This window comes from Solea senegalensis, linkage group LG13 (assembly GCF_019176455.1).
Source record: "Solea senegalensis isolate Sse05_10M linkage group LG13, IFAPA_SoseM_1, whole genome shotgun sequence".
NCBI classification, from domain to species: domain Eukaryota; kingdom Metazoa; phylum Chordata; class Actinopteri; order Pleuronectiformes; family Soleidae; genus Solea; species Solea senegalensis.
In genome coordinates, this window is record NC_058033.1 from 22,561,990 (window position 1) to 22,582,208 (window position 20,219).

At 41.8% G+C, this 20,219-nt stretch overlaps 2 protein-coding genes and 1 non-coding gene across 4 annotated transcripts; 2 read left to right on the forward strand and 1 right to left on the reverse strand.

The window, feature by feature from the left end:
- Window positions 1-43: 43 nt before the first annotated feature.
- On the forward strand, window positions 44-2,193 carry rpl23a (ribosomal protein L23a). Its single transcript, XM_044042113.1, has 5 exons — window positions 44-121; window positions 1,170-1,350; window positions 1,558-1,734; window positions 1,843-1,912; window positions 2,132-2,193. The coding sequence occupies exons 1-5, from the start codon at window positions 97-99 to the stop codon at window positions 2,144-2,146; spliced, it is 468 nt and encodes a 155-aa protein (XP_043898048.1). The 5' UTR covers window positions 44-96; the 3' UTR covers window positions 2,147-2,193.
- Window positions 1,400-1,471, forward strand: LOC122780261. Its single transcript, XR_006361681.1, has one exon. It is a non-coding gene; the product is annotated as a small nucleolar RNA Z17 (small nucleolar RNA).
- A 468-nt stretch (window positions 2,194-2,661) lies between the features above and the next one.
- birc2 (baculoviral IAP repeat containing 2) lies at window positions 2,662-8,336 on the reverse strand. 2 transcript variants are annotated; one of them, XM_044042111.1, is made up of 13 exons: window positions 8,219-8,336; window positions 5,946-7,355; window positions 5,583-5,863; window positions 5,135-5,434; window positions 4,725-5,001; window positions 4,473-4,572; window positions 4,266-4,344; window positions 4,131-4,179; window positions 3,810-4,052; window positions 3,635-3,733; window positions 3,401-3,556; window positions 3,206-3,247; window positions 2,662-3,121 (listed from the first exon to the last, which is right to left on the reverse strand). In XM_044042111.1, exons 2-13 carry the CDS (start codon window positions 6,037-6,039, stop codon window positions 2,928-2,930), a joined length of 1,914 nt encoding a protein of 637 aa, XP_043898046.1. In that variant the 5' UTR covers window positions 6,040-7,355; window positions 8,219-8,336; the 3' UTR covers window positions 2,662-2,927. The 2 variants fall into 2 exon arrangements, with proteins under 2 accessions (XP_043898046.1, XP_043898047.1); XM_044042112.1 differs by lacking the exon at window positions 8,219-8,336 and adding an exon at window positions 7,723-8,062.
- Window positions 8,337-20,219: the final 11,883 nt, after the last annotated feature.

Consider the following 20,219-nt stretch of genomic DNA (forward strand, 5'->3'; position numbering starts at 1 on the left):
TGAATATTATTCACTCTGCTATCGCGATACTTTCTTCGTGAGATCTCGCCCGTGCATTATACTGCGGGAATCCCCACCCAGTCTTCCTTTCTCAACATGGCACCGAAGGCGAAGAAGGAAGGTTCGTCAATCTTGTCATTTTGAGTGAATAAATGTCACTATTTGTCGTCATTAATGCTGCACTGCTTCTGCAAATGTCCATAGAATTCAAACATGGAGTGACCTGGTTTAAAACTATCTCACTATCTCGCTGTCAACTGTTTAAATATGTAGATAAACGCAAGTCGTGTCTCCGGCATGGACGAGGGAACGTGATGCTAGGCTAATGTTAGCACATCAGCGTTGATATTGTTGACCAATGACTCGCTCAGTCGTTAGGGATGTATCGATTGTTTTTCTATATTTACTGCCAATTTTTGACTCATCGAAATCAGTAAATATCCATATGTTGTGGATGGCGACTCATTGTAACACAGTTGGCGTAGGCTAAGCTGTCTTTGCCGTAGTGCGGTAACTAGCTGCTTGTTAGCGGTACCCGCTGCACCAGTTACACGTGTAAACCGGTCAAAGTTTTAATAAGGAAAATGAAATATATCAGTTATCTATATCGATTGTCTATCCTCAATGTGTCATTTAAACGCCCCTGTTGGAGTTTTTGGATGGGCTTAAATATTCGTATGCTCATATGGCGATGGTGGATGGAATTCATGTGTTTTCTGTCATCTTTATTAGTCATGAGATACATGTGTTTAACGTGTTTATTACAAGACGTCTGGAAATGTGGTTCACTGGAGCAGCTAAACCTCCGTCAGTCAGGTTGTTTCAATGTCAACGTGTGAAACTAGATTTCCTCACCTCCATGAAGGAATGAACCAGTAATGTAAGCTCACTGTCAACATAAGCACTGCTGATGTTTTGCTTGGACTTCCAAAGAACATATGCATATGTAGATTTTCGTATTTGATTGTTTATACCCCACATTGATCCTTCTCCATTCTTCCTGCGTCCATGTTTGAAAGCTGTGCCACAAATGTGGGTTATCTTGTCAATGCAATAGCAACTGCTGTTAATGGGTTTATTTGTCTGTGTCACTATATATCTGAAAGTGTGAATGAACCTACAGTTTAAACCGCTGCCTAACCATCTGCCAATGTGTGTTTCTATCTTAGCGGTCCCTGCCAAGACTGAGGCCAAGTCTAAGGCTCTGAAGGCCAAAAAGGCTGTACTCAAAGGCGTACACAGCCAGAGGAAGAAGAAAATCAGGACTTCTCCCACCTTCCGTCGCCCCAAAACCCTCCGTCTTCGTAGGCAGCCCAAGTATCCTCGCAAGAGTGCACCACGCAGGAACAAGTGAGTTTCATTGAGTACATGTTCTCTCCACATGTTCACGGATTAAAACGGTGCATATGATGGTACTAGCGATCAAAGTATGACAAAACATGATTCCAGCTTTATATATCACTGATGCACCTAACCAAAGTTATCTTAGTGTTTGATCTAAAGTGTCTGAACCAGTGTCTGCCTTATTGAGATGTTGCTTTGATATTTTTTCTAAAGGCTGGATCACTATGCCATCATCAAGTTCCCCTTGACGACAGAGTCTGCAATGAAGAAAATTGAAGACAATAACACACTGGTGTTCATCGTTGATGTCAAAGCCAACAAACATCAGATCAAGCATGCCGTCAAGAAGCTGTACGACATTGACGTCGCCAAAGTCAACACACTCATCAGGTACAAACAGTCTTAACTCACACAGTAAACAAACTTGATTACAACATTCACTTTCATTTGTCAGTTTATTGCGTCTTATTGCCTCTGTTTTATTTCGACATGGTTCAGGCCCGATGGTGAGAAGAAAGCATACGTTCGCCTGGCACCAGATTACGATGCTTTGGATGTTGCAAACAAGGTGAGTCCAGGCTTTTCTATCCCCACAGTCCTCATTTAGCCCAGTACAACGTGATTGTATTTACTTTCTCAAGTTGTCGGCCCTGTGCATGTGATGTGAACTTTAAAATGTCTGAATGTCTGATGCATTCAAAGGAACCACTGATGCCAGTAAATACTGCTGCAGACGTGTTCTGTGTCACTGAACTCAGTGTAACTTCATGTCGTCTTTCCTCCTCAGATTGGCATCATCTAAACGGTGGCTAAAGAGACTTGTGGAGTAATAAATTTATATAAACTAAACGTGATCAGTGTCCGAGTGTTTGTAAGAGTAACTGAGTTTTTGAGTTAGTTTGTAAAATTTGTTTCAGCCTTTTTATTAAATTTAGCAGATGGGCATAGTCTTCCTCAAGGCATTTAACAAATAATTTGGATTTAATACATTTGTTTAGATTCATTCACTTTAACACCATGCCGTTGTTAAATAGAAACAAATGAGTCCAAGACAATTTCTGGTTTCTTAAAGTGATGCTTTAAAAGAACAAAGGCACAAGTCCTGTTTTTTTTATTGAAGAAACCACTATTAGCTGCATTTGGAAATGCAAATCTTTGAAGAAGGTATAATTTTCTTCACTTTGAGTGAATTAATTAACATTTGCTAATGTAAATTGCTCAACTATGGCCACAAACTAAAACAGCAGAGCTTCTATTAGTCATTTTATAAACTGATTTGTGTCCTCGTGTTTTAACGAATAACTGATACACAGGTCATTTGAGTGAAGAGTTTATTTCCATACTGTTTCCTTGTGATATTTCCTGGTTATGTTAAGGCTATGATATCAACCAGAAACAACCTGTTACGTCATTGACTACTGCGTGTAATCTGGTCATTCAAATTAAACGTCTTCAGTAAGATTACAATCAAAGGAGAGTCACGTATTAAATGACAAGAAAAGCAAATCAGTAAATATAAGTTTAAATATTGTATTGCTTACATTCAATCACAAGTTTGTGACAACACTACGGCGGGAGCATGTTTATGAGAGGAAGGTTCGGACTGTGCCTTTAACCAAACCTCTGCAGATCGGGCACTTTCTCAGTGACGGTGCACACTCTTTGCACACCACCAGATGGCCACACGGGATGAAGACGATGTTGACTTCTTTGTCCATACACACCTTACAGGTACGCTCCTCCTGTAAGCGCCGCAGCTGCTCCTCCATTGGAAGATCTGCAAACAAAAGTTTTACAATGTCAAGTCCACATTGGAGCTGGCAGGACTGATGGCCTGTGAGGTTCAGATCTGCATTCACACCTGATAAATCTTGGCTTGGTGAAGTTGCTTCATTTGACTGTGCTGAAAATGAAACGGGACACATGTTAATAAAAAGAAAAAACTGAGCCCAAAATTATTGTTAGTTGCGGACCAGATTAACAAAGATGTGGGATAAACCACTGGAATGGTTTAGTCCAGTTTCAGTACTGTTAGTGCCCGCGAGTAAATGATTACCCATGAGATCTCTGAGCAGGTGGACATCGTTTTTCTGGATCCAGTTGCGAAAAACCTCAGCCGCAGCGTTTCCCTTTGTGAGGACGAGCTCTATCAACCTGGCAGTTTGCTGCTGTGCCGTGGTCTGTGCCAGAAGACCGCTGTACTCCTCAGCAGCTGCAGGGGAATGGGAAGGAGTTTCAGTCTGAATAAAAAAAAAATGGCTTTATCATAACATAAAAACGATAAACATACATAAAACATTTTGCTCTCTCAAATGCTCCAACACTGGCTCGACACTCTTCAGACGCTGGATCAGCGCCGCCTGGTGTCTCTTCACAAACGTGAAACCATCTGAAACAAAAGAACGTGCATTCACTGATCTGAGAACAGCTGATAGTTCCAGTGTCACTGGAAAATCTTCACACACCTGATGCCATTGCCTCTGCCAGCATCTCGCGCTCCTCCTCCCTTTTTTGGTCCTCGGCACTCAGCAGGTCTGACACCAGCTCCTGGACTGTCCTGTAGTTCTCTCCACTGGTCAGAATCTTGCTCTGGACCGTTTGTTTGACGAGACCTCTCTCAAAGCCCATTTCTAAAGCAGACTTAATCACAGGAGTGTTCATCATGACAGCGTCTTCAGATCGCTCCTCTCCTGGACCAAGGTGAACCACTGAGGAGGAGTGAATGGATGAGTCGAGCTGAACAAACATCATTTAGCTCTGAAAGTCATTTTACATTTCACACTCACCTGGAGGATCCACAAACTCTCTGGAGCTGCTTTCTCCATTTGTTAAAAGCTTTTGGGGAGGAAATGAAACATAAATCATAGTTAGTGACCAACTTTATTGAACCAAGTGATTCTACCCTGCTGATCTCTACTGACCTGCTCAAACAGCCGAGGGAAGCGAGCTTGGATCTGGTGAACAAACTCTTGTCCTTTCTCCTGGAGCAAATACTCACACCTGAAATTAACCACAGACACAAAAATACACTTCACATAAACCCCTGCTCCTCTTGTGTATTTAAGAGACCCTTTAAGTTTGAAATGTCAATACAGTTCACAATATAAACCCAGAACCACAACACTTACCGAGGAAACCACTTGGCATGTTCTACCCAAGGGTCATCTCCACACTCCCAGCACCGCAGACCTCCATCACAGCAGAAACACTTGACGTCATCGTTACGACCTTCAGGCCAAAAAACAGAGTGAGGATTCAGGGCTCGTTCTATGGAACATGGTTCTTCACGACCTACTTGAATATATCGCTATTTTCTAATAATATATCGCTAATAGGTCTCATATTTCCCTGTGGGGAAAATAGAAAATGTTCATCCATACCTACATAGTAGAAGCCAGCTTTAGCCAGCTGATCAGGCCGGACAGGTATGCGAGACGGCCAGTTAATAAAGGTGAGCAGTCGCTCTTCGTTCTGCTGCATGGCAGGGTTGGAGACGTTACTGAGAGCCGGACCTCCTGCTGACAGTTGGGACGTCGCTGCTCCTGCCGCCCCGGCCAGTGACACGTTGTCAGCTCTGTCCCCGCGGACAAAGCGACAGTTTGGATAATGTCTCTGGTGTTCGGACACAGCTCTGTCACCTGGCTCCCAGTTACTCAACTGCAAATATGTATTAAAAAGTGGATGTACTATAACCTGCTGCCCACCTCTGACATATCTAAATATGCCTGCACTTGTTAACACTCTTCTCCTGTTAGTAGGTGTTTTTGCCTCCGCAGAACATCGATCTCACCTGTCCTCCGCAGCTGAAGCAGGCCACGCGGTCGCCTTGGCCTAAATAGTAGAAGCCCGCCTTGGCGAGCTCTGCAGGGGTGATGATGGACAGAGTCCATGAGTGGAAGGACCCCAGGCGCTCCTGCTCTCTGCGCATGCTCGGGTTGTGGCACGTGGGCCTCTGGTGCGACATGTCCTCTACTCCACGGGAGCTGAGTGGGCTGGAGGGTGGCGGAGCAGAAAAAGCCATGTTCATGTATCCCAGTGGCTCTTCACCTTGGCTTATCGTGTTAGGAGCAGCTGGGCCTGGACCAGACAGCTAGAGGAAAAATGTAAGTAAAACACTATGAACATACTCTGCATTAAGTTCTGAATTAAGTCTTAAGTATAAATTCTGTCATAAAAATCACAGCTATCTTCATAGAGGTTAAAATAGTACGTCCCTTATTTTGTAAGGACTTTCTTACTGGTATGGCTGGAGCAATGCGGAGTGGGGAAAAAGCAGAGTGAGAGGAAGAAAGCAGGTTGGCTGTTGATGGGAGGCTCTGAACGAAGGAGCAGGTGGGAGACAGCTGTCTGTGTCTCTCTGTAGGACAATCTCCGGCCTGCCAGCCATCTGCTGTCACATTGCACCTGAAACACTGCACACGGTCGCCCACACCGGTGTAGAACCAACCAGCCCGCGCCAGACTTCGCTCTGTGACTCCGGAGGTCGGGAAGCGGGCAAAAGTAGAGATGCGGAAGAGTTCTGCAGATGAAAACATTATCATGGTGACACATTTTCCTGAGAACAGCAGATTATGATAAAAGAAAGATTAAGGCAGTGGTACCTGAGGAGTTGTCATACTGGAGGTCCGGCGGAGGCCCATTCCGACACAGTTCCATTAAAAACTGGCTGTTTTTAAGCTGAACAAGAGTTTCCATTTTTAAATGTAGGTATTTCAATAAGAGGGAAAAGCGATGTCCTTTGAAAGGAGAGAGGTTTGAGAAAATCCAAGGTCTTACACACACACACACACACACACACACACACACACACACACACACACACACACACACACACACACACACACACACACACACACAGAACAGCAAATGGTTAAAAAAAGATAAGCGGGAGGGAGTGAGAGGTTGAACTGTGAATAAGGAAGTGAGGCTTCCATAATAGTGAAACTTAAAAGCTCTTACAGAGGAAACAAAACTACCAATCCAGCAGACACATTAGTGGATAAAGTCCTTTTTCAGTTACAGGAGCAGTAAAAATGTTAAAATGTGTCCTTGAACTCAGATCACCCAGCATCACTATCTTGTACCTTGATAGCAGACTTGTTTAATACACTACCTGGCCAAAAAAAAAAATTCAAGCACATCCCGAAGATGCTCAATGGGATTAACATCTGGTAAATCCATGTGAGAACATGATGTCATTTTCCTCCTTGAACCAGTTTCACAATTTGAGCCCCATGAAACCTGCTCATTTAGTATATTTAGGTATTAAAAACCAAACTGAAGCAACCCTAGATCCTACTGCTGCCTGGGTTTGCAGCACGGTCAGAACAAGAATGGAGTTTGCGTGTTCTCCCTGTGTGTGTGTGTGTGTGTGTGTGCGTGCGTGGATTTTCTCCGTCTAAAAACATGCAGATTTAAGGAGTAGCCTAAATTGGTTTACCCTGCCTTTTGCCCCACATCAGCTGGGATTGGCACCAGCAACCCTGCGACCCCATGTGGACGGATAAAGTGGTAGTAGATTGATGAATGAATGAATGATTTAATCAAAATCTTAAGTGATCTCAACCACTATCCTTCCATGTTTTAATGATGCTTTGGACACTTCTTAACCCAATTTTAGGTTCAGAAATCTCCATAATTTGGTGACCACTGGATACGTTTTCCAACATGGTTGTCAAATTAGAAGCCGATATTTTCATCAATTAAGGTTGAAAAATAACAGTTAAATTTACTTTTGCTTGGCCAGACAGTGTGTTATTATCCAACAGTTCCAACCTCACACATGGTAAGTGATTGTGTACCAACATAAAATAAATAATAATTGAAGCTTCATGCACACACATACACACACAGACCAAGGTATACCTGATCTCAAACCCCTCCCCCCATCTTGGACATCACTTTTGTGGGTGTTTAAGCCTCCATAATTGAATAATTAAAGCCTAATAAGAAAAGATGTTTCCTCCTATGATGGGGACAATGGACTTCCTTAAGTTTTATGGTGGCAGCACCTGCAGAATTAAAAAACAAACAAACAAAACAATAATATGTAAAAATATGTATACATAATTTTCGGAAGATGTTAATCTATTACAGGTTTCTTCTGGTTCATTATTACAATAATCAGCACTCACATTTATATAACTACGCTTATTAATATTGAACTGTCAGACGGTTTATTGTTGTCCCAACTCTGGTTTGTAATCTTACCTGTTAATCTAACACAAAAACATGACCAACTAATGTAGACCAGATTCACCAATTAATGCTCATTAAATTAACTAAACACAAATGTTCTACTTGATTTTAAAACAAATGAAATGACGTAGACACACATAATGCGTGTTGTGATTGAAGTGGAGCAGTTTATAGTCTTACTGTTTTGTAGAAAATCACTCAGTGTCCCTTCCAATAAAGTGCCAACCGAGCACGAGGCCAATCATACGAAAAATAGACGGTAACACAAGGACTGAAGTGATGAATCGCTTGTGGGGCAGCTCGGTACTTTCCTCGGTTATTCACCAGACTCTTCCTGTTGTGACTCACGTCCAACTATTAGCCTCTCTCATCATAGCTTCCGCAGCTAACGTTAGCCACGTCGTTTCACACTTGAGGTTGAGTTTAATTTTAATTCAACGTTCAATTAAAATGAGTTTGTCATTATTGTGTGACAGAATCACGCGCTGTCTCACACAAATCACTCATCTCACTCACACACAATAACGTCTACGCACATTAGCCTTAGCTTAGCGTCTGCTAACACAAGGCTAAGGCTAACAACAGCCAAACGTATTTCACTATAATTAAGTGCAGAAATGTGGAGAGAGGACGTAGTCGAGGGTGCCCTCTGTCCCCGGTGCTATGACACACTCACCCTTCAGTGGCCGCGGAAAGTCCCGGTAACGACGGAGCTTCTCGGCAGAAATGACACGCCGATACCCCGCACTGTTACTTCCGGTTACCCGAGGCAATTTTAGATGATAATGAGATGAGAAAGATGACGAACACTGGTGAGAAATTCCTCAGTTAAATCCCTTAAGTAAAAAGTAAACCTCTTAAGTAAAAGGTAAAACCCCTTACGTGACCACTGCGCGTTTACGGTTTTTAACTGTTTATAACCGTTTAATTGCTGTCTGATTCAAGGTTATTATAGTGAACGAAATCGAACGAAATAACGAAAACTAAAATTGAAAAAACATTGTGTTTATAAAACTAACTAATATTAACTAAAATTGTAGTGAAAATGTCTTTGTAAATTAATTTCATAAATAAATAATCTTTCTGGCTTCATATGAAGTGTATTTATTTTTTCTTGTCGTGAAGGTTTAGTCCAAAGATTTCTAAAGCTCTATGAAACATTGCAAACATGTCTGAGCAGATCGCTTAGCTGGTTAAAACTCTGACCAAGATTAGCAAATTCAGAGTGAAAGCATCAGGACCAATAGGGAAGTGTTCTACAGCTCAGTAAGAATAGCTTGTGCTGTAAGAATAAGAAGAACAGAGAAACCTTCATGTTGTATAGCTCTTTGTTTTTCACCATGGCTTGTAGATCTGTAGACCTGGATTCAATTCCTGAGAAGCACATGGATGTTTACAATCAATTTATCCATAACAACCGTTTCAAAACTCCAAGAACAAACTGTTTTTCTACTTGGAGGTCGAAGGTTGTAGGTGGAAATCCTTAAAAAAAACTTAGAACACCAAGAAATTTTACCATCATTCAGGACGAATAGTTCAGTCTAGTCAGAAGATGACTTGAATCTGTGAGGTTATGAGTTCAAATCTCACCATGAAATAACTTTTACATCATTTTAAAACTTCAGAACAAAAACAGAACTTAAAGTTACAGAGAAAGTATCATTATGCAGTACAGTAAGAATAGCTTGTGTGGTAAGAATCAGACTTCAAAGTTCAAATCTCGCTGTGATGTGTTTTTCTTTTTTTTTTAACCAGACCTTGAAAATGAAGATTGAAAGGAGACGAAAACATGTGAATCTCTCAGGAACTCATGGGGCAGTGGCTGTGTTCACAACCACAATTAAGGTTGTTCAGTCCACAAGGTGACAAGTTCACTTCCACAGCCGCAGAGGGCAAGTTCTGTACCACAACCACCGGGTGGGGTTGTGAGTGTAGTGTAAACAGTGGCAGGCTCAGAACCATAGATAGATATATATATGTAAAGGGTAGATGTCTCGTCCGCGCTGCTGGCCAATGGAGTCGAACGTCCGCACTGGCGGCCATCTTGCCACAGTCAGCTCGCTCACACATAACGTGTTGTAGTGGTACATGGACTTTTTAAATAACCAGCACTTGCTCAATTTTCTACCGAGTTTGGTTTGTTATAAACGTCAGATAATATAATATAATAAAATAATTGGTTTAATAATCATTACTTGTTTAAACTGAACATGTAATAATTCAAATGATCTTAATAGGAATATTACTAATATAATCCAATAATTATTACATGTTTAGTTTAAACAAGTAACAATTATTAACAACAGATTATTTTATTATATTAGTAATATTCCGATTATAAAAGTATACATATATCTCATGCCATTCTCTATGCTGAGTTTTAGTAACCCATATATTGATTTAACATAAATACCTTGTGTGTGTACTGTATTCATTACACCTTTCTGTTCTGTTTATTGTTATTTGAAGCCCATGGTTATAATTATTCATAAATATGCAGTGTCATAATAACTACATCCCTGATGTTTATAACAAACCAAACCGTTTGAAAATCGGTAGAAAATGGAGCAAAACACATGTTATGGGTGAGCGAGCTGACTGCGGCAAGATGGCCGCCAGTGCGGACGTTCGACACTCCGCCGTAAGACATCTAGCCTCTCTAGTGGTTCCGAGCATCTCTATGCCCGGAACCACAACCGCGGGGCGGGTTGTTGTGGTCTGGTGGCTTTGGTTCCAGAACCGCATGGAAGGTTCGCTTTTTCAAATGCGATCAGGTGGGTTTGGGTTTAATCCTGTAGATTAAACATGAACAGAACATAAATTAGTCTTGTGTGTGATGAATGTGTGTGCGTCAGTTTTCCACTGTATGCTTCAACTAATCTTGATTAAAGAGATGTTCTAAGTGTGATAGTATGAGCTGTTATTGACACATTATTAGCACAGACAAATCACTGTTAACATCATTAAGACTGCTCTGTCATAGCATTGGTTATTTTTTATGCAGTGGTCTGCTGGGGCTGTGGATGCTCTGAGAGGGACAGGAAGAGACTCAACTGACTGCTCAGAAGGGCTAGCTCAGTCTTGGACTGTCCCCTGGACTCCATTGAGGGGGTTGGCCAAGCTGACTGCAATCATGGACAACCCCCCTCACCCCTACATGAGACTGTTGGGGCCTGAAGCAACAGACTGCTGCACCCGTGGGGCAAATGGAACGGTACTGCAAGCCATTCAACCGGACCACTGTCAGGCTGTACAACTTTTAATGTAGCACTGTAACCACCTCCTCTTACACTGTAACCACCTCCTCTTACACTGTAACCACCTCCTCTTACACTGTAACCATCTTCTCTTACACTGTAACCATTTTCTCTTACACTGTAACCACCTCCTCTTACACTGTAACCATCTTCTTACACTGTAACCATCTTCTCTACACTGTAACCACCTCTTACTCTGTAACCACTGTGTAACCATCTTCTACACTCTTACACTGTAACCACACTGTAACCACCTTCTTACACTGCTTAACCACTGTTTTCTCTTACACTGTAACCATTTTCTCTTACACTGTAACCATCTTCTCTTACACTGTAACCACCTCCTCTTACACTGTAACCATCTTCTCTTACACTGTAACCACCTCCTTTTACACTGTAACCACACTGTTTTCTTTGCTGCTGTGAAAGGGATAAATAAAGTTTATCTTATCTTACTAAACCTGCACAGGTTGTAGGACCTCCTACTCCATAAAAAGAGGCCTGGACAAGACATGTGTCCTCCTTTGTCCCTTTGTCTGCTCTTGTCTGATGTATGTCATGTGTCTTTTTACTTCACTCAGTCTTCACTTGTTTTTACTTATTCATCTGAAGAAGATACTGACGATACTATACTATGACTTTTTTTGACTGATTTTGGACGACATACTATACTATGACATTCTTGACAGTATGAAGGCATTTTTTTGACCGTGATCGTGTGTTTACATGCGGAGCAATGACGTCACATTAGTAGCAACAGCAGGTGTAATCTGAACACCTGTGATCGGATCACTCAGGTCGGATGTTAACAGCAGGTGTGAACAGAGCGTCAACAGAACATCTAAGAAATGTGTGGATCATTTAGGCAGCAGTGACCACATGTTTGTCTCCGCTGTCCTCGTCCTGCTTCTGTCTCCGTGTGGAAGAAGAAGCGCGGACTGATAAACACAAAGTGGAACATTCCAAATATATCGACACAGAGGGGAACAGCGGAATGTACCAAGTCACCATGGCCTTCATGTCAGTGTCTCTTTGTGCAGGAGCAGCTCCACCTAAAATTAATCAATGTTCATGTTCTCGCTGCTCTCTGTCCCCCCCACCCTCAGGGGCACCCCGTGTCCAAGTGGAAAGGGAACTTGTAACCGGAGGGTCGCCGGTTCAAATCCCCACCCGGCCAAAAGGGGCTGGGGTACCCCTGAGCAAAGTACCCAACCCCCAATGCTCCCCGGGCGCTACTCAGTGTGGCAGCCAACTGCTCCTAATTCTAGGATGGGTCAAAATGCAGAGGAATACTTTCCCTAAGGGGATTAATAAAAATTCTCATTGAAATGCTGCCACCTGCTGGACGAACGTTTCCCCTTAATCTTTTAGAAGCTGCCGAAAGGATCCACTTTTAGTTCTGATCTTAAAAGTCTCAACATGGATGATTAAGTCAGTGTTGAAATGATGTTGTGTGCAGCTTCAGCTGCTCCTATACTATACTATGACTGATTATTTTTGACTGATTTTGGGCGACATACTATACTATGACTCAGTGGTGTAGTCCAGGGTATAGCTACTTATTTTACAGTCAGAATTGCCTATACCCACTTCTAAACCCCCCCCCGATGCGCACCATTCAGTAATATCTGTGAGCCACCCTCCTCTGTCTCTAATTGGCTGGTACTCGCTGCTTTCACTGATTAGATTGGTTAACTTTAGGCATGAGGACTGATGAGCCAATCAGAGGCAGAGTAGGGCGGGTCATGTACTAGTCATGTACCAAAACCAAAACCTCAGGTGCCAGTGTCACTTGACTACGATAACGGCAGCAGACCAAACAACAGATGAAGAAATAACACAACAAGCGGCGGTGTGTGTGAGTTTTCAGCAGACACATAACAACCGCCCTGAGCTTTGGAAAACGCGAAAAGAATGAGAACGTTACAGGCAGCTGAGCTTCAGACCTGTGTTCCTCCACCACAAGCCCCGCCCGTCGCTGACGTCACTGAGCGAGAGCAACTCCTGATGCGTTCAGCGTACAATCTATGAAGAGGAAATATCAGTCTCCAAGGTGGAAATCTTCAGTATTTATGTTCAAAGTTGAAGAACTTGTACTTTTATGACAGTGCACTTTTAAGTTTATCTGATTGCTTTTGATGTTTGGAAGAGAATGATTTGTGTGTTTTATTTAAGATGAAATATGAATAAGGATGCATTGTCAACTTCAGATTTGAAGATTTATTTTATTTAAATAAATGTGCAAAAAATAACTGAAACACCATGTTTGCCTCATGATAAATACATTTTACATTCATCCGGGCTGCTTGTGTGACCAGTAGTGACTACAAACTGCTCCTAATCAAGTCATGATCATTTTATAATAGTGAGCAAGTAGAAATGACAGAATTTTGGGTAAATTAAATAGAGTAGTCTTACCTGTCACTGTTTCTAAAACAGGACTGTTTTGTTTGCTTTTTTTCAAAACTGAGAGTATACCAACTTCTCCAGGGACTACTACACCACGACTGTAACTGATTATTTTTGACTGGTTTTGGACAACATACTATACTATGACTTTTTTGACCAATTTTGGACGACATGCTATACTATGACTTTTTTGACCAATTTTGGACAACATGCTATACGATGACTTTTTTGACTGATTTTGGACGACATGCTATACTGGTCCAGTTCCATTGCATTGTATCTGATCCAGTTCCATTGCATTGTGTCTGATCCAGTTCCATTGCATTGTGTCCGGTCCAGTTCCATTGCATTGGTCATAAAGCAGCAACAAACATCCGTCACTTAAGCCACAGGTGGGTTTGGGGATATTTGTCACACTCTTTCCATTCATGTGTCGCAGATCAATTTCCATTGGACAGCACCCAATACAATACATTGCACCCAATGCATTTCACCAACTCCAAATAAAAACATTTCACCCAATGCATTGCACCAACTCCAAAACAATACATTGTACCAAATGCATTGCACTAACTTTTGTGTACATTTTATGTTGCTGTGGCAGCAACCTCAAGGTTTTAATGGTGTTGTCGCTTTGTGTAACATTTTCAGTACGAGCAGACATTAATACAGATGTAACAATGTAACATATCCTATATATGTCTTGGAGATCTGCCAAGCGTTGCCTCGAGCTCAAAACCATGTTGTGTCTCCATTCTGGAATAGAGTAGAAGAAAGAACATCCACAAAGTAGCAACAGACATCAGTCGCTTGTGCCACAGGAGATTGGGATACTCACCACCATAGGTTCATTACCTATCATGGTGGCCACTGACCGGGGGGCGGGTTTGACACAGGTAGTTCTCTAATCTGGAATAGATTAGAAAAAAGAACAGTAGCAAACATGCCAGTCATTTAAATCACAGGAGGAAATTGGGATACTCACCACCATAGGTTTTTTACGTATCATGGTGGCCACTGACTAGGGGGGCTTTGACACACGTAGCTCTCTATTCTGGAATACATCAGAAAAAAGAAGAAAGAACAGCACGGATATCCCAGTCATTTAAGTCACAGGAGGATATTGGGATACTCACCACCATAGGTTCTTTACATATCATGGTGGCCACTGACTGGGGGGGGCTTTGACACAAGTAGGTCTCTATTCTGGAAAAGAGTAGAAAAAAGAACAGCAGCATACATCCCAGTCATTTAAGTCACAGGAGGAGATAGGGATACTCACCACCATAGGTTCTTCATGTATCATAATGGGCCCTGACTGGGGGGTGGGCTTTGACACAGGTAGTTCTCTAATCTGGAATAGATTAGAAAAAGAAACAGCAGCAGCATACATCGCAGTCATTTAAGTCACATGACGTGTCTGATATACTCGACACATAACAGGAGGACAGAGACAACGGACGACATGTACATCATGTTATTTTGAGAAAAGAGATCATGCTTAGTCTCTTTAGCATAAGTATAGTTCAATCCAGTTCCATTGCATTGTGTCCGATCCAGTTCCATTGCATTGGGTCCGATCCAGTTCCATTGCATTGTGTCGGTCCACTTCCATTGCATTGTGTCGATCAGTCCCATTGCATTGTCTGGTCGGTTCCATTGCATTGTGTCTGATCCAGTCCCATTGCATTGTGTCCGATCCAGTTCCATTGCATTGGTCATAAAGCAGCAACAAACATCCGTCACTTAAGCCACAGGTGGGTTTGGGGATATTTGTCACACTCTTTCCATTCATGTGTCGCAGATCAATTTCCATTGGACAGCACCCAATACAATACATTGCACCCAATGCATTGCACCAACTCCAAAACAATACATTGTACCAAATGCATTGCACTAACTTTTGTGTACATTTCATGTGGTGTTGTCGCTTTGTGTAACATTTTCAGTACGAGCAGACATTAATACAGATGTAACAATGTAACATATCCTATATATGTCTTGGAGATCTGCCAAGCGTTGCCTCGAGCTCAAAACTATGTTGTGTCTCCATTCTGGAATAGAGTAGAAGAAAGAACATCCACAAAGTAGCAACAGACATCAGTCGCTTGTGCCACAGGAGATTGGGATACTCACCACCATAGGTTCATTACCCATCATGGTGGCCACTGACCAGGACACAGGTAGGTCTCTAATGTGGAATAGATTAGAAAAAACAGCAGCATACATGCCAGTCATTTAAATCACAGGAGGAGATTGGGATACTCACCACCATAGGTTCTTTATGTATCATGGTGGCCACTGACTGGGGGGGGGCTTCGACACAAGTAGGTCTATATTCGGAATAGATTAGAAAAAAGAACAAACAGCAGCAAACATCCCAGTCATTTTAGTCACAGGAGGAGATTGGGATACTCACCACTATAGGTTATTTATGTATTACGGCCATGACATCTCGTCTTCTGTGCCTCTCTGACCTGAACATGGATGTGGCCTCATTAAGGAAGTTGAATATCGGTGCCAATGGTCAGCCAATCAGCAAGTTTGTGTCAGAGTGGGATTTGTTGGAGGGGGAAAGGCTCATTATTGATACCTTATGAAACAAGGGTAAGATAGCAGTCACAGCACACTTAAGTGTATTTAAAACATTTCACAAGTGTTGACAAAAAGAAACACAAAATCAATACATAAACACATAGGTTACCTCTGCCATCCAGACTAGGACTTCCTTAGACCAAACCTGCCTCGAGCTCCCCTGCCATCTGGGCAAGGGACTTTTGTCAGGGGATACAGAGGTGAACCAACATGCCTGAACACCAGGTCTCGGTGTGGGGAGGCTTGGCCGACAGGGGCCCTCCAGTGGTGGTTGGAGGTAAAAAACCCATGTTTGGTTTTGATTCTGGACTCGAGTGACCTCTTTGACCCATTTTGTTTCACATCACATTGGAAAACAACCTCAAAAGTCACACTACCAAACCAAATGTAATACAATATAACACCTCAGTCAAAAACCTGAACCCTGAGTCCGTGGGGGTGGGTAAACTAAAAGCAACTTACCCAAGCACAGTCTTGGCGGTAGCCCCAACTTCCAGTTCTTTTTAATCAATGCATGAAGAGACAGAAATTTGGAATTAGAAAATATTAAGGTAAGGTAAGAAAGCAAACATTTTAGTACACTTACACCATGAAAGTGCAAAACAGCAATTACTGTAGTGTCAAATCATTCAGTGTTACAAATACACCAGGTATTAGCACATTTCTAGGGTAAGCCAAAGTACAGAGGGATATTTCACCCAGCATGTGCTCCCTCCAAGCTGCTAATGCTAGCAGGTGGGAAAATCAAGGCTCTTAGGGATACAGTGAGCTCAACATTGCATGCATTGTGTTGGTATCTTCAAGTCCCATATTTTCAGCTGTTGGGTTAGGGTTAGCTGTAAGCTGTTAAGGTGCCACTAGGTATTAGCAGATCACTGAATGCAGACACAAAAGTTAGTTGACAGTAAAATAAAATAAAATCTCATTTAAAAAATGCAAGTTGAAAGAAGTCAATCCAAAAACAACAAAACCTAAAGACACAGGCAGATCTTGGAAAAAATGAAAGGCAAAATAACTTAATTTACCATGGCTGGGATCAAAAGCTGAGTAATCTGCAGCAGGTGAGGGAGAGAAACCAAGTAAAGGGGTTTCCCTGGCAAGCCTACAGGGAGAAAGACAAGCAGACACACCCACTCATGCAGACAGGGAGAAACAGACAGCCATTTAAGGGAAAGGGAAAGGAAACCGTAGGACAGACATTGCATGTAGATCCTAACACGCAAAAGTATTCCTTTAAAAAAAGCGTCCATTTCTTTGCCACATCGTTTCCTTTGGTTCACACACAAACACTGACAAAGATTTATTTCAATTCAATTTTATTTGTATAGCACCAAATCAGTATCTCAAGGCACTGTACCCAGACAACATAATGGAGAGCAGATAAACCCAACAGTTCACAAAATGAGCAAACACCAGGCATCAGTCGAGAGAAAAAACTCCCTTTTAACAGCAACAAACATTCCAGTCATTTAAGTCACAGGAGGAGTCTGGTATACTCGCCACATAATGGGAGGACAGAGACAACAGACAACATGTACATATTCTTTTGAGGAAAGAGATTATGCTACACTAAGTATAGTCCAATCCAGTTCAACTGCATTGGGTCCAATCCAGTTCCATTGCATTGTGTCTGATCCATTTCCATTGCATTGTGTCCGATCCAGTTCCATTGCATCGTGTTCGATCCAGTTCCATTGCATCGTGCATAAAGTAGCAACAAACATCCGTCACTTAAGCCACAGGTGGGTTTGGGTTTTTCATTCAAGTGTCGCAGATCAATTTCCATTGGACAGCACCCAATACAATAAATTGCACCCAGTGCATTGCAGCAAATCCAAAACAATACATTGCACAGAAATAACACCACACAATCCCACACACTACACACAGCTGAGTGCTGTTTAAGGTCATGTTGAAAGTCACTATTTCCTTTGTGCTGCAGCACATTTGAGAAACCCCTTGAGAAACCTTGAAAACCCTTGTAAAACCGTGAAACATTAAAAACACCTCAAATGTTTTTTAAACCTTTAAAGCAAACATTTTAAACCTGTTGCTGAAACCACATCATAGGACCTGTGATGTGGTTTCGACCATTTTATAGGGTGCACCCTCTGACATTAAACTTATGATTCTCCTGAAGCTTTACCAATATTTTTGGAAACGTAGAAATACATGGAATGCATTTATTTGTTCTTTCATTCATTCTATTATTTATTCATTTATTTATGTATTTTTTATACGTTAATTTATTTATACATAAGTCAGGTTTTGTCCTCCATACAGGTCACATCTCCACTACAAAAAAAGTACCCACTCAATGTGGGCAGAGTCATCACTGCACGGCTGCGTGAAACAGTGTTGCCAACTTGGCCACTTTGTCGCTAAATCTGAGACATTTAGACCCTCACCACTCTGCGTCCAGGCTGATAATGAATTGCGCATGCCTGCTGCCATTCCAGCACTGTTTACAGAGCGGGGTGTAAATGGTTCTTCACTCAGTCTCACAGAAAAATAAATGACTGCATTTGAAACATATCAGACATAACATAGATGTTATGTACTACGTGTCTGCACTGAGTTGGAGTCTTTGGGTCACATTGCCTTTAAATGGAACATAAAGAGGTGTGTCCTGACTAGGCAGGCTAGTACTAGGTTTATACACTGATTTGGAGTCATTAATTATTTAAATTAATAAATACACCCTTAAATAATTACTTTAAATTGTAATTAATTATTTAAATAAATACATACACCATCAAATAATTATTAAATGTGTTATTTATTTAATTTAATGGTACACTCTCAAAGAATTACTTAAATGTGTCATTTATTCAAATGAATAAATACACCATTAAATAATGACTTTAATTTGCCATTTATTTAATTTAATTTAGTAAATACACCATTAACTTAAACGTGTCATTAATTATTTGAACAAATAAATACACCATTAAATAATGCAATAATCACATTTGTTTCCTTAAGTTACAAAATACTGACATGGTTCATTTCCCTAATCACTTAGTATTATTAATAATAATATTCAGTGGAGCTCCACTCAATTTTTACTTCATACATCATTCCAAACAAAATGTTTAATTAAATACTAGTTTAATGTCGTATGATACAATTTAAGTGTTAACGTTTGATTGTACACTTACATTCAAGTGTTAAAACCCACATAGACCGGAAGCTGCAATTATGTCTGTGTATCTGCGTCATTACCTCGTTTATGAAACCCTAAAGTGTCAGAACAACAGTTCAGCCACTGCTGAGAAAATAGTATTGTATTGTATTGCATCCACCGTGCCAGAGGGGGAGCTGTATATCTGAGAGCTGGCCTATCTATTACGTCACTAGATAGGCCAGAAACTCACCTGAAACTCAATCTCGACAAGACTGAGTTTCTTTTTCTCCCAGGAAAGGGCTCTCCCACCACAGACCTAACCATCACCCTCGACAACTCTGTGGTAACTCCTTCTCATACCGCAAGGAACCTGGGTGTAACACTTGATGACCATCTCTCCCTCACTGCCAACATTGCTGCAACAGCTAGATCTTGCAGATACATGTTGCACAACATCCAAAGGATACGGCCTCTTCTAACCCAGAAGGCGGCACAGGTTCTGGTCCAGGCTCTTGTCATCTCACGCTTAGATTACTGCAACTCCCTCCTGGCTGGTCTTCCTGCATGTGCCATACGACCTCTGCAACTCATCCCGAATGCAGCAGCTCGACTGGTCTTCAACTTACCAAAATTCTCCCACACTACACCGCTCCTCCGCTCCCTTCACTGGCTTCCTGTAGCTGCTCGCATCCGCTTCAAGACTCTAGTGCTTGCGTTCCATGCTACAAACGGATCCGGTCCAGCCTACATCCAGGACATGATCAAAACCTACACCCCAGCCCGCCCACTCCGCTCTGCATCGACAAACCGGCTCGCTGCCCCCTCACTGAGAGGATCGCAGAGGCACTCGCAGAACTCGAGACTGTTCTCGCTCCCAAATGGTGGAACGATCTCCCCATCGACATCCGGACAGCTGAAAGCCTCCACATCTTCCGACGCCGACTAAAAACACACTTATTCCGACTCTACCTCGACTAAGACGACAAAAAAAAAAAAAAAAAACTTGTACATCGCACTTATGACTAGCACTTCATAGTTTGTTCTACTTGAAGCTCTTACTTACTTCTAGCTCTTATTTGTACCCAAATGTTTAAATGCACTTTTGTAAGTCGCTTTGGATAAAAGCGTCTGCTAAATGACATGTAATGTAATGTAATGTAATCCACTGTTCTATTGTTCTTCATGGGAAAGGCCTACATGCAGTTTCAAAAGCCTGATTTGAGTTTTAAACAAAGTCTCAGTCCACCATTTGGGACATTCTTGGTTTTACGACTGGTCAGCATTCAATG